This window comes from Molothrus ater, chromosome 3 (assembly GCF_012460135.2).
Source record: "Molothrus ater isolate BHLD 08-10-18 breed brown headed cowbird chromosome 3, BPBGC_Mater_1.1, whole genome shotgun sequence".
Classification (NCBI taxonomy): Eukaryota; Metazoa; Chordata; class Aves; order Passeriformes; family Icteridae; genus Molothrus; species Molothrus ater.
The window spans coordinates 41,892,149-41,905,461 of NC_050480.2; the positions used below are offsets into that span (position 1 = coordinate 41,892,149).

The 13,313-nt window shown below is 40.0% G+C and overlaps 1 protein-coding gene across 2 annotated transcripts in view; it reads right to left on the bottom strand.

Annotated features, from left to right (window-relative positions):
* Positions 1-13,094, bottom strand: part of GALNT2 (polypeptide N-acetylgalactosaminyltransferase 2) — an 86,641-nt gene extending 73,547 nt beyond the window's left edge. Inside the window, exon 1 of one of the 2 annotated variants that reach the window (XM_036380593.2) lies at positions 12,928-13,094. In XM_036380593.2, the coding sequence (XP_036236486.1) occupies positions 12,928-13,050 (123 nt within the window). In that variant the 5' untranslated portion in view covers positions 13,051-13,094. Of the gene's footprint in view, positions 1-71; positions 126-12,927 lie in introns of those variants that run through there. The other variant, XM_036380594.1, reaches the window with a different exon arrangement.
* Positions 13,095-13,313: the final 219 nt, after the last annotated feature.

Sequence of the window (13,313 nt, forward strand, 5' to 3'; positions counted from 1 at the left end):
CAGGAGGAATGTAGCCCCTACCATGTCATGCTTCTATTCAAAGAGTACAGTTGGAACAATTCCCATCTCACCAGTAGCTCTATCCAATCTAATATCATTGCAGTAACTGGAAAGCACTGCTGTTCACTGGCAGCCCTGGGAAAGCTTTGTTTTCTCCCTTCCAGCACAGGATAGTCTGTGGAAGAAAAGAATCAAGTGCTTGATCATTGTACTGGGGCAAATAATAGCATTCAGGCATGCAGCAACAACTCTGACTTCCAAAACCAGAAGGAAAGCCAGCACTAGCACTTCCTATCATTCCACTGCCATTTTCTTCACTGTTTGTATAATGCAAAAAGCCATTCAAATACAGGAGGAAAAAATTACTACACAATTATTGTCTTAAACTGATAAGCCAGAAAAAAAAGCCTAAACCATGTCACAAGAAAGCAAACACGCTGCCATCCCAGCTGCTATAGCCTACTGCCAGTAAGAGCATGAGAACAGTCTAAATGAAAACATCAGGCAGTTGCCAGAACAGCAACTGACATACTTCCAAAAAAACTCTCCCATTGGAGACTCTTCTTCCTCCAGCTGACAAAAGAATTCAGTGCTAGAAATTTGATATCCACAAGCCCTAGCTGATCACAAGAAGCTTTTTAATTACTCTAATAAGATGCTTATGTGAAATCACATTTTCCAGATTGATCATTTAATGCTCCCCCCCATCACCTTCCTCCAGGATAGGGAGTGCATTACTTTAGCCTACAGAACACAAATGCAGACAAATATCTTCAACTCACTTGATATCAAGCTGCGTTACTGCAAAGTTCATAAACCAAGCAAGAATACTGTATGAGAAATATGCTCACTATTGTATGAGAAACAGCAGCAAACAAATTATCAGTATCAACAAGGCCACTGTCTTTAGTTTTAAACAAAAAAAACCCAAAACACTGAGAACAAAAGTCACACACACATTTTGCCAAAATAAGTTCTACATCTATCTTCATTTGTATAATAAAATAGAATCTCTACCTAAAAACCTGTCTAAACTAATTATGCTTTAAAAAAGCAAACACCATGTGCCATCAGGTTCTGACAACACATTATGACACTACAAGAGGAAAGGACACAGCTAAGTCATATAGCTAAGGGGATAACCTACATAAATATACAGCTAGCAATAAACTCAAAATAAGATGGTATATAAGATTCAAACAAAAAAAGTATTAATAATCAAACCCAACTACAGGCATATGTTTTGCATACATAAACAAGTGCTTAAAGCCTTAAACTCAGATAAGGTCAGTGTTTCTGTGGAATATTTTATAAGATATTGTCTTCTTAAGCACAGCAGGGCTCTAAGCTCTACCAGTCACATCTTTTTTAAAAGAAGACAATGTCTTCAAAAACTATCAAGTACCTACACCCACCAGCATCCAACACCTTGCTTATTCAACATTACAAACTGCCTTTCATCACAAACTGGGTGTACTAAAACCAACACTTCTTAACATAGTTTTTCAAGTCTCTACAAGATTTTACCAAATCATTCAAGTAAAAGTTCTCTTAAAAAAAAAATCTTCAAAGCACAACTGAGAAAGCAATCAGTCTTTACATCAATTTTCTTCCATACTTCTACAATGGAAACTTATCTCAGAAACAGGGATAACAACATCATGAGATGACAGCCACAATCACAATTAATTTGAACAAACACCATGACATTTCCAAACTGTTGCCTACCCCTGAGCTGTAAGCTGCTCTTAGAAATAAACAATACAATATCACAATTCTAAACCAAACTGAACATGTGTGAACTGAGGGTTTCAGAAGTGGTCAGCATCAACCGCACTAAGATTAGACACTAGACATGGTTCCCTGCATAGCCTGACTACTGTACCAGCTCCAGACCCATACTCCAGTAAGCTCAGCAAGAAGCACGAGGTCCCATCATACCTCAGTGCTGAAGACTGGAAAGCTTGAGCTATCTTTTCCATATGACATATAACTTGGGACATTATAACTTCTTGAAATCCATTCAATTACTGAGACTTAATCAATAAAAGCCAATTATCTAATAAAGTTTGCTGAGTACAAAACAACTCTGGTTTTGAGCAAAAGGGTCAAAAGAGATAACTACATGAGAATTTCTACCATATGACCACAGCTAACATTCACACTCAAGTATCTAAATCCTACTGGGAATAAACCCTTTTCTAAGTTCATGGTGTAGAAATAACCTTAAGGTTATTAAGACCATTGGTTAAGACCATTCAATCTTTGGCACAACAGAACCAGGACTCTAAACAGCACTACAACGCAATGTTCAAAAGTGTTCTGAGCAAGTGGTGGTATCCTTTCACCACTCCTTCCAATACAATTGAGCAATTTTTACAACATCCAAGTTTACCAAGAAAAGGATTACTTATACAGAAACAACCTAGCAAATGGACTCTGAAACTGTCAAAATATTTTCTACATGCTTAACTAAAAGAAAAAACAATGACCAAATCTGAAACATCTGCAACCACTAGGGAATAATGAAAACTGAAAAAAAAATTTTTGAAAAGTCACACACCATGAAATTCCATGTGTATAAAATCAGGTTTTGCCCAAGTTTCTGGCTCTTAGAATTGCACGCACATGACAGACAACATTAAATGACTGCAGGCTGATTTTAACACCTTGACGCACCTTGATTTTCTCACTATTGTTCCCAGGATGCAAGAGGCATCAGTTATCTCAGTAGGTAACCGAAATGGATTTTTAAGCAAATAGCTTTTGCTTTGTATAAAGACAGATATTTTATGTCTAAGCTAACATGAACATCAAAATCAATCTCTTGCTTATTTTTACTAGAGAATATTCAGAAAGTATTGGGAATAACTGAGAAATTGTACCTTAACAAGACATACTGCATTCTTATCAAGCCTTTCAGAAACCTTATAGCCATTGCAGACAAGTCTTTCAAAACGTATTTTTTCTCAATTCTCTGACCAGTGTACATTTTGCCCTAACATATTTCTAAGTCTTGTGGTAACTCGGGGTGGTATGAACAACCTGTCACTCAATTCAATCTTTTCCCTAAGAATCTACCAGGCTAAACAACACTTGCACTTATATCTCTATAGGGAAAGAAGTTTCCTCAAAAAAGGGCCTTCAGACATACTTTTTGCAGTACAAGTAAGTCAAGTCTTTCCATCACTTTTTGAACATTAGGCATGAAAGCTAAGAATGTAAAAAAGTGCTGATGTTTGCTAGCCCACTGCCCACTACTTTTCATTTAAATACTTATTTCAGATTCCAAATGCCTTTTAATTTAATTGTTAAGACCTTTAGATTCTTAATCTGTACTTATTAACAGAAAGCACACAGGTTAGCCTATGTGGTGGGGACATTGTCTTTGATAGACATCTATCAGTTTAAGAGGTTTTAAGAATGACTTTCTGCTCTTTTAGGAATCTAACCCCAATTTTCTCACCAAGTCCTTACAGGACTTGCTACAATTACTGTTCACCCACAGCACTTTCAGAGTACACCCAAAGAAAGGTATACACTGTGTCAGTGGGACAAAAAAAGAACATTTCCTTAGCTAAAACTTTAAACAGTAGTCACTAACATAGCGTACATGTGTTGTAACTATTCCACATGGTGGAGCAGTCAGTTTGATGTTTGTCGACGCTAAATGACATAGCACATCTTCATTTCAGCGGCTGTTGGCAAAGCAGCACATTGTGCTGTAAGAGCACAAGTCGGAGGACTAAAGACCAGCCTCAATTTGCTCCACTCAGATAATGCCAAGGCTGCAGTTGATGGATGGGTGTGCCACTGCAACCGGAAGGACTTTGGCATTCCACTGCAGCAGGGGCCACGCCACCACCCATAACAAGAGCTTATTACACTGTCTGGACAACATGTGCAGACCGAATTTTGTGACACACTGACACACTCCAGCAGAGAGATATTGCAATTCCATCACCCCCACACTCTTGGTAGGCACACATACCACAGCAGCAGTTTTGCCATAGGGGCATTTCCTAATATGTAACCTCTAAGAATCTAGGCTGGTCCACCATTAGCCTGGAGCAGTTGGCTACCAAATGAACTACTTTATGAGGACAAAACTTTCCTTTTCCTTACCAAGGTCCCAAGAGAGTCAAAGTGTACTTGAGTGAACAGACTTTTCCATTTCAAATAAAAGAAGCAAGAAAAGAAAATATCAAGCAACCAAAAATCCTTCATATCACCGAAGCATATATCCATTATATACACACATTTGTATATTCATCGACCATCTGTAAACCAGGCCAGATAGAGAAAATTTATTTTAGTAACAAACTTCAGCTGTGCTCGTATCTCCAGGGTGGCTAAACATTTGGAACTTAACACAAGGAGAAAACATTTTCTGGCCATCAAGTGATAGCTCTTTGAGAATTCATGCACAATAGCATTAGCTGGGTGCCAATTCTTTGCATATTCTTTTCTTGGCCAAAGTCCTTTTGTTCGAGCAGATCTGTTGCTCAGTACAGGCGGTCCATTGCACTTTGATAACGCTTGAACTCAGCAGAATCTCTAGTTATTCTCTGCTTCCCTTAATAAAGCGCCCAGGTTTTATGACAATTTTACAGCTTCAGAAAAGTTATTAACAACTGAACTTGCAACCTTTTCAACAGGCTCTTTTTTCCATACAAGACCACAGCTACAAAGAAGAGAAATCCAAATTATTGCCTTTGATGTGCACTACATAGCAATTTCAGAGACACATAGAATGCCCAAAAATTCAAACTTGCTGTTCTTTTACTATCCTGCTCTTTTCCCATTTGAATTTCATAAGCAAAGCTCAAAACCAACATCTGCCTGCATGGTCCCTTTACACAAATGTGCTCCTGTCAGTTGATGGAGCTATTTGAACTTCCATATTTTAACTTGTTTAAATAACAATACAGGTACCCTGAGCAATTAACAAAACCAGTGTATAAAACAGAGATAGTGGGAAAAATTAAACCGTTTAGATAGATGAAAAGTAAACAAGGAAAAAAATAGTCTTGATAGTAATTTTAGCAGGCTACACTGGAAGCCAGTCTTATTAATAAGTTACCTTGATTTTGCAGAAGAAAAACAGCTTTTAACATTCAATGTGACAGATCCAAGAAAAACACACAAACAAACATTAAAAAAATCCTATATATAAGCCAAATATAAATTTAAAACATGCTACATTCCAACAGAGGATTCAGTTCATAGAAAACACACACTGATTTTTTTTTAACTTTCTTGATCATTAATGACTTCCTGTGACACAATAAATAGCAGGTCTGCTTAATTCATGGTAAGAACACATGGCAAATGAACATTTAACTGAATGACAGCTAAACAGATACTCTGGATATGTCAGTAAGATACAGGCATACAAAAAAATTCATTCTCCAAGTAATGGAGGAAAAGGAAAAAACATCAGGCATTCAAATATCTTCACTTACACTTATCAAAGAAAGTGTAGAAAAGGTCCCCTGTATGAAGATTCTTGTGGAAGAACTTTATGGACTTAGAGGGAACATGAAATGGTTCCATTTCTAGTGTTAGCAAGATTCTCTTATGCCATATCTTGAAAATCCCAAACACACAAACCCAACATTTTGATGTGGACACCTAACTTTTTTTCCTCATTTTCTCTCCTCAATCCATCCCTTATTCCTTTGAAAGCTTAAATTAAAGGGAAAAGCAGAAGAGAAGCGGGCACCTTACTTAATCCAAAACAAACAGCATGAAAGACCGCACCCAGGTTTTAAAATTTATATAGCTTAAGATACCACCACTTTGCATTACATGATGGCAATATGTAATTTTAACAACCTGCTTAGCGTTTCCTTCTGTAACACCCACACTGATATTCCACTTCCACAATATCCTGATATATTCGGGCAATGACATTCAGCCCCATATTCCTGAAAAAATTGCAAATGCCTCACTGCTTCCTGCAGATTCATTTTTAGAATTCAAATGATTTGCCAACACATGGCATTGCCAACATATTAGCAATACACATCTTCTCCTAAGTCCTAATAAAAATCACATTTAGTTACAATGTTACTGTTGGGCAGGGAGTCAAAAATGTTTGTACACCACCTGGCTATATATTGCTTTGTACCACTATAGCTTAACCACTGTCAAGAGTAGGTCATTTAAGAAAAGTAATCAAAAGTTACTTAAAAGTGGATCAAATCAACTTAAAACAAATCATTTGCACTGACTTAATTTGAGCAGTTTCTATTCACAGGACCAACTGTATCCTAATGTTTTCCTTTCAAACTGATTTAACTTAACCAAAAGTACTGTATATTAAATTATGTATAAATTATATGTAGCTACCAAAAGCCAAGTAAACCCATTTTCTAGGCTGCCTGGTAGTATTGTATTGAACAGCTTCTAGGCATGCAACAAGGGTCACTCTGTTGGGACACCCAGCTCTATGACAAAGGTGTCTGTTCTATTCTGTAGTAATGAAATGAAAGTATCAATGAAAGCAGCTTTCCAGCAGACAATAACACTTCTCTCATCAGACGTACCATCATTTTAACCAAACAGTACCAGTTATACACAAACACTTAGATAACACATCACATTGAAAAACTGAAAAGGACAGGCAAGTCAAAAGGGGGAAAAAAAACAGGATTTCCAAGGAAAAAATGTAGAATGCTCATGTAATTTTGAAGACTAAGAATTAAGTTTGCTAAAATTTGTTTACATAGTTTATATGTTTATTCTAGGCTAGTGTAAAGAATAAGTGAGGTAGCACCATTGAGATGAATTTCAATTTTTTTTCACTTCACATGAAGTCATATTGTGCCTTTTCTAAATTAGAAAAAGGTGCTATTCTACCACTTTTTATGTTGTATCTTTAGAAGTGTCTAGAACACATGGAAAAAATTACTGGCATTTACTTGTAATACACCTCAAATCCCAAGAATGATGGAACAAAAACAGGTAAGGCACATGCACAATTAGTTACTGGACTACCTATCTGTCAAAGGACATCACTATAACTTACAACCTTTGTACCAGAGATTGCAGAAAGCAGCAAACCACAGCAGCAATGGAATAACACAGGGGCACAGCAAACTACTACAATATCCACATGAAAGGGAAAAATAACAGGGAAAGGTGGTTAACTACCCCATTTGGTATTAAAGTACCAAAGAAGTCATTCTTGTTTCTCCAACCCCTTCTATCCACGGCCCTGCTCTACTTCTGCATTTATGAAACAAGCAGCTAACAGTAATCCAAGAGCCATAGCCTCTGTATCCCTCATCAGTTTCTAACCTAGCAGGTTGCAGGGGACAACACAAGTCTTCTAAGCAAAGAATTAATTTCTCAATGTCAACAAACAAAATACTCCCTCAATGACGCATTTAAAAAAAGAGAGGAAAAGAGAATACAGCTACAGACCTAAAGAGACTGCACAGAATTTGTAACAGACCACCTTTTCATTGTACCCAAAGTTAAGTTTTATGAAGTAATCCATAAAAATAAGTGGCTGAAGTGCCAAAACAGTAATTTAGTCAATTGACATATGTTAGATTAAGAAAATATACATGTATGACATTTACATTCTATTGAGAGGACAGATTTATTATTGAAGTGCCTGGGCATTTAATCTCTTTCCCATTTATTACAGAATCATATAAAAGAAAGATCTATTAGCAGAAACTGTTACCTGTTATAGAGAGGAACATCATTTTCTATCTCCTTGCACCTTCTAGGAAGTGAATGATACAGAAAAGGATATACGACAATTTGACTTTTTTAACCTCTGATATCTTCACTTGTCTCAAGAGCAAGGTATCAGAAATCGCATTCAATGTCACAACACATAAGGGACTAAAGTTACATTAAAAATGATGCAGCAAAGTAAACAGTATTTAGAAATTAAATCAGGTAATGCCTTCCTGTGATGAAAGAAACCAACAGAGTTGAAGTTTAAACCCTTTGTTTCACATACCTCAAGAGAAACATTCAAGTTGCACATAAACAGATTAATGAACTTAAGTCAACATACATTTCCTTTCTTCCTTACCTAAACCATCAAAAAAGCACTTAGGTACACTAAATCTGTAGTTTACGCATGAAGAGAGGAAGAGTGTATTACGCACATGTCAATTAAAAGCCTCCTTTACCAGTAACTGAAATAGTAGAGGGGTCCCCAAAAAAAAAAAACAAAAAGGAAAAGAAAGCTTTGTGTATGCTGAAAGGAGTTATTTTAAAGTTTTAACCATAGAGAACAAGAATTTACAAGGCTTGCTTCTTTTTCCCCTGCTTTACCCAGCAATTGAGACATTTTTAATCAGTCACATACTCAATATGAAGCATCAGCCTTTACCTTCATTTATTTCACCTCAGCTAGCTCCAGTACAGTCACCTCTCTAAAGTCTGCTCCATAATAAAAAAAAAAAAGCAAAACGAACAAAAGGGAAGAGAAGGGAAAACTAGCACTATGTACAGGATAACCCGTTCCACAGGAAAAGCCTGCCTCCTTGTGGCTCAACTAGCTCTAAATTAGATTTCTCCAGTTCATTCCATTACACCCAGTAAATCTGGGGAGCCAAGTGAGTAAGAGCCTTCTAGTTCAAGGCAGTTTGGGGTTTTGGTTTTCAGGGGGGTGGAGTTGATGAAAAGGAAGAATGTTTCTAAATGTAGGAACTACCTGTGAAAGCGATCCATCACTCCTTACCGAAATATTGCTTTTAGCTTTCTCCTCTAGACAGGGGGGAAGATGACAGATGTTCCACTTAAAAACAACTGAGATTCTTTACATGGCAACAAATGCAAAAGCTTGTCAGCACTCTGGCACCTAAATCCAGAAGGCTACGAACCTTGGTTCAGCTGTGGCTTAACCTTGCAGGCCTCTCTGGAGGCCTTAGCTTTCACCAGTAAATCCCCATTCTGCCCACAGATCTCCTTCTGGGGATGCCTCTGAGGAGTTCTCTCTTGGCAGCAGCAAAGCATTTGGCACTTTCAACAAGATGCAGACCTTCCTCTGTCCAGCCTGAAGGGCTCAATTATATGGAGCTACTTTCTTAATGCCTAGAAGAGCAAGTTCTTTAGAAATCAGCTGGAGCTTTTGGCTGGTTTTGGTGTGGGGTTTTGTTGTATTGGGTTTTTTAATTTCTTTTTGATTTCAATCCAGTCACTCTATTGTGCAAGAGCTTAGTGGTTCAACAACTTAAAATCTGTGTGACAAATATACAAATTCACACCAGTCTTAGGAGGGGATCACATCAGGATGGCTTTGGCTTTCTAACCATCTTGCAGAAGCTGCTGCATTTTTATGCAAGTCTAAGACAGAGAGCATGAACTGCTTTTGCTCTGGGTTAGGAAATTCAACCATGAAAAGATGCGAACTTCCAGTCTCCACTCCAAAGGCTTTTTAATATAAAACACATTTAGTGAACATAAAAGTAGACCACATTTTTTTTAGTCTCACAATTGCTAGGCTTTCAACTTGTGCTCTTCTCTGTCAGAGCCTTTGTATGGGAACCATTTCTCTAACCTTTAGACACGTGAATCAGACTCACTCTTTCCAATCTACAACTCAGTGATCCAGCTGGAAAGGAGTCAACAGAACATGGCTCTCTCATGTTCACAAAAATTTTGATTGGAGATTCACCAGAGGGAAAAAGGGGAAAAAAACCCCGAAATATTTATATCCCCTTCAAGTGCATCTTGAATGAGAGGCTTTGATTCTACCCTTTTCTTCTTTTAAAGCAGATATTAAAAAAAAAAAAGTTGTCACACACAAAATTCCAGATGTGGAATACATCACTTCTTTTTACTACAGTTTTTATGCCTAGGTCCAGAATGAGAAGCATTGCACTCTTTTTTTTTTGGTTATTATTATTTACACATTTACCAGTGAGACATCTTGTGTCTTGTGCTTTGTGTGCTTTAGACTCTTTTCTGCCTGCTCAGAGCCTACCAGGCCAATATACTGCACAAAGAGCTGTGGACTGCACCACTGCTGAGGGGGCCAAAGACTTTATCAAGGCTGTACCAAACCCTGCAACATCCAAACAGCTTCACAGGTCTTATTAGAAAGGTTGTAAATGAAGAACCAAAATAAACAGGACCTCAGATTAACTCTGACACTACTCTAATAAGAAAAGCAAATTTAAAAAAAATCACTCTTTTACTCAGGTGCAATCATGGCAGAGGGCAAACACCTTCAACTCTACTGAAGAGAAAGAGAATTGGTGCTGTTCAACACATCACAGGACTGGGTGCCATATCAAACAAGTCCAGTATGGCTGAATAACACATTAGGTCTGTGCATGGGAAAAAAAAAAGAAAAATATAATCCTTATGGAAAAACACATTCTGCTTCTACAACCAGATCTGTAATTAACATGCAAATTACTTAGACAAATGAAGAACTATTCCCTCCTGGTTTTTGTAAATTTATAGACTAAAAACAGCAGAGACTACAATTTATTAAAAATTGTGTTCTCCTATAAGCAACTGTTTCCATTATATTGAAATAGTGGGCAAGTCAAAAGGACTATATGAAGTCATACACATCAAGAAATTTACTACAGCAGGGTTTCTGCTCCTAAGTTTAAGACAGTCTGTGTTTTTTGCTTTACACCAGTGTCTGACACTAAGTTAATAAGCCTTTTATTCTGATTCAAAAGCTATTACACTACACACATCTTCCTCTACTTACATTTGCTAACCTACGCTGAAGCCTGGGATTAAATTTTATGCTTCACTGACAGAAAATAGAATCCTAAATCACCAATCCACATATAATAGTTAATTTCCCCACTTGTTTCTTGTGGTCACAGTACCTACTTTCTTCCTTACCATGGCCCTACTTTAAACTTCCATATTTTTAAACAAAGCACTTGGCTTCAGCTCAGGTCTATGAAATGTCTCATTTTCTTGAAATTATTCCTTACTAAACTTTCCCAATTACCCAGACCAGTAAGGTTTACTAAATTTTGTGCAGAATGACACCAAATTATGCTACTGAAGCAAGTAACAGGTTCATTGATCTCTTAAAACCATAATAAAAACTGCTACTAATATTAAAAATAAACAGCAACAGGTTCTAGCAGATTAAACACCAGACTCTTACTCAGAAATACTGGCTTCTTTCCTATTTTATTCTCCCCAAGTCTTCTAGGTGACCTTGGGCAAATCACTACCCCCACACTGCAGCTTCCCCAGCAGTAAAAATTAATTGAACAGAATTGCAAATCTGTCTGGAAACTCCAAATGTAACACACCATAAGAGTTAAAAATATATTTCCCTATCTGCAGATACATTTGCCTTGATAGCTTTTCTTTATCCCATTATACAGCAGCAGTGTAAGATTGCTTTTACTTTCTAAATACACTCTGGTGGTTCTTCAAGAAAGGCTTTAGGCTACTGCCTTACCTCCTATCACATGCTTGATCTATTTCTGCTATTATATCTACTTTGAAGGACCAGGAGCTTGTGTGTGGCAATACATACTTACACTTCAATATATAACATCAAAAGTCGCTGTTGAACACATTCCTAAGGTACAGAGAGAATAAAAAACAGGACAGAGAGGCAATTATCAGCAAGCAGTGACTCATTCTCTAAACCCTTGCTCACATAAGTAGCCATCCAAGTATTTGCTTCCACAACCTGACACAGGAACAAGTCATCAGCATTTTTTTACAGGGAATACATACAGTGATGAACCAAACTGTACCAAAGAAACATAAAAATATTCCTCTTTTTATATATCAGCTAGAACTACAGAACACTACTTTTCATTTAACAGGAAGCAGCAATTCATTAGCAAACAACACCGTTCAAGTATAGTGCACTTCATTCAATTGCCCTCTTGCCCTACTCTGGGTTTTCTGTAAAAAATTACAGAATTATGAGATGCTTTACACCTTTCCTATTTCAAAATAGAAGGCTTAAACAGCAGTTTCTAAAAGCTCTTGATTTTGCTAATCTTTATTGCAGGCAAAACACCAGAAAAGAGAAAGCACTTAATTTTTCTAAGCAGAGATAGTGGGAAGTGGCAACTTTGTCCACATCATGCCACAAAAACCCGTTCTGATCGACACAGAAGTGAACTGTGATGTGCTTAGCTTCCAGCTGTGCTCCCGATCGATGAATTACTACAACACCTTGGAAAATCTCTTTAATAACCTGATGGCCAGAATACTGAAAAATTACTCATGCATTGTCCGCAGGGAACTTCTTGAACATTAGTAACACTTGTAACATGAGCTGCTATAAGAAGGAAGAGACAGACCTTCCACGCCACAGACACAAAACATGACAAATCCGACAATTTCCTGGAATATTGCAAAACCGGTCGGAAAACGCTACTCTTCAGACACAGAGCTAAAGAGAAAGGAAAGTGCTTTGTATCCAAAGGGAGAATGCATTAGCAGCTGGGATCCTCGCGTGCTCTCTAGGTGGGAACACGAGCCAGAAGGACTCCGGTGCCGGCGGGGAATGCTGAAAGGGGCAGACGGGGAATGCTGAAAGGGGCAGTCGCTCAGTGCTGGGAGCGGAGCGGGGCCAGGCGGGGCCCCCCCGCCCCGGAGCGCAGCCCCGGCCCTCCCCACCCTCCCTTCCCGCACCAACTTCCCCCGGCCCGGGACGTGGCCGGCTGCAGTTGGATAAGGAGCGACGCGACGGGGCAGAAATCGGTCTGAAGTCCACAAAGAAGCCATCTGTCCGGGAAGCGGGCTGGAGAAGGGCGGGCGGGAAGGGGGAAGGAGCAGCCCGGGGCAGTTTCACGCCGCCCGCAAGCGAGCGGCGGCGAAGAGATCGCCCCGGTCACCGTCCCTGCTCCCAGCCCCAGGGCCGCGCAGCGCTGCCCCCCGCCCGGCCCGCGCCGCCCCGCCGCCGGGGCACGGAGCGGGCGCACCTTCCCCGGGCTGAGCTCTCACCTTCCTCCTGCCGCCTCCGCCGCCGCCGGCCAGCGCGGCGCTGCCGCCCGAGTACATGTAGTAGGCGATGCCCAGCACCCAGAGGAAGGCGAAGCAGAGCAGCAGCCGAGACCTGCGCCGCATCCTCCCTCCCGCGCCGCCGCCAGGCCACCAGGAAACGGCCGCCAGCAGCCGCCGCCTCCGCTCCTGCCGCCGCCGCCGCCGCGCAGGGTCAGGGGGCAGAGGGCGAGCGCCCGCCCCCCGACCAATCCCGCGCCGCCCGGCCCCGCGGGGGGCGGGCCGGTTCCGCCGCCGTCGCCATGGTTGCAGCACGCCGGGCCGCCGCCTCCGCCGCGCCCGCGGGCCGGGGGCTGCGCGCCCCCCGCAGGGCGGGCACCGGCACGGCC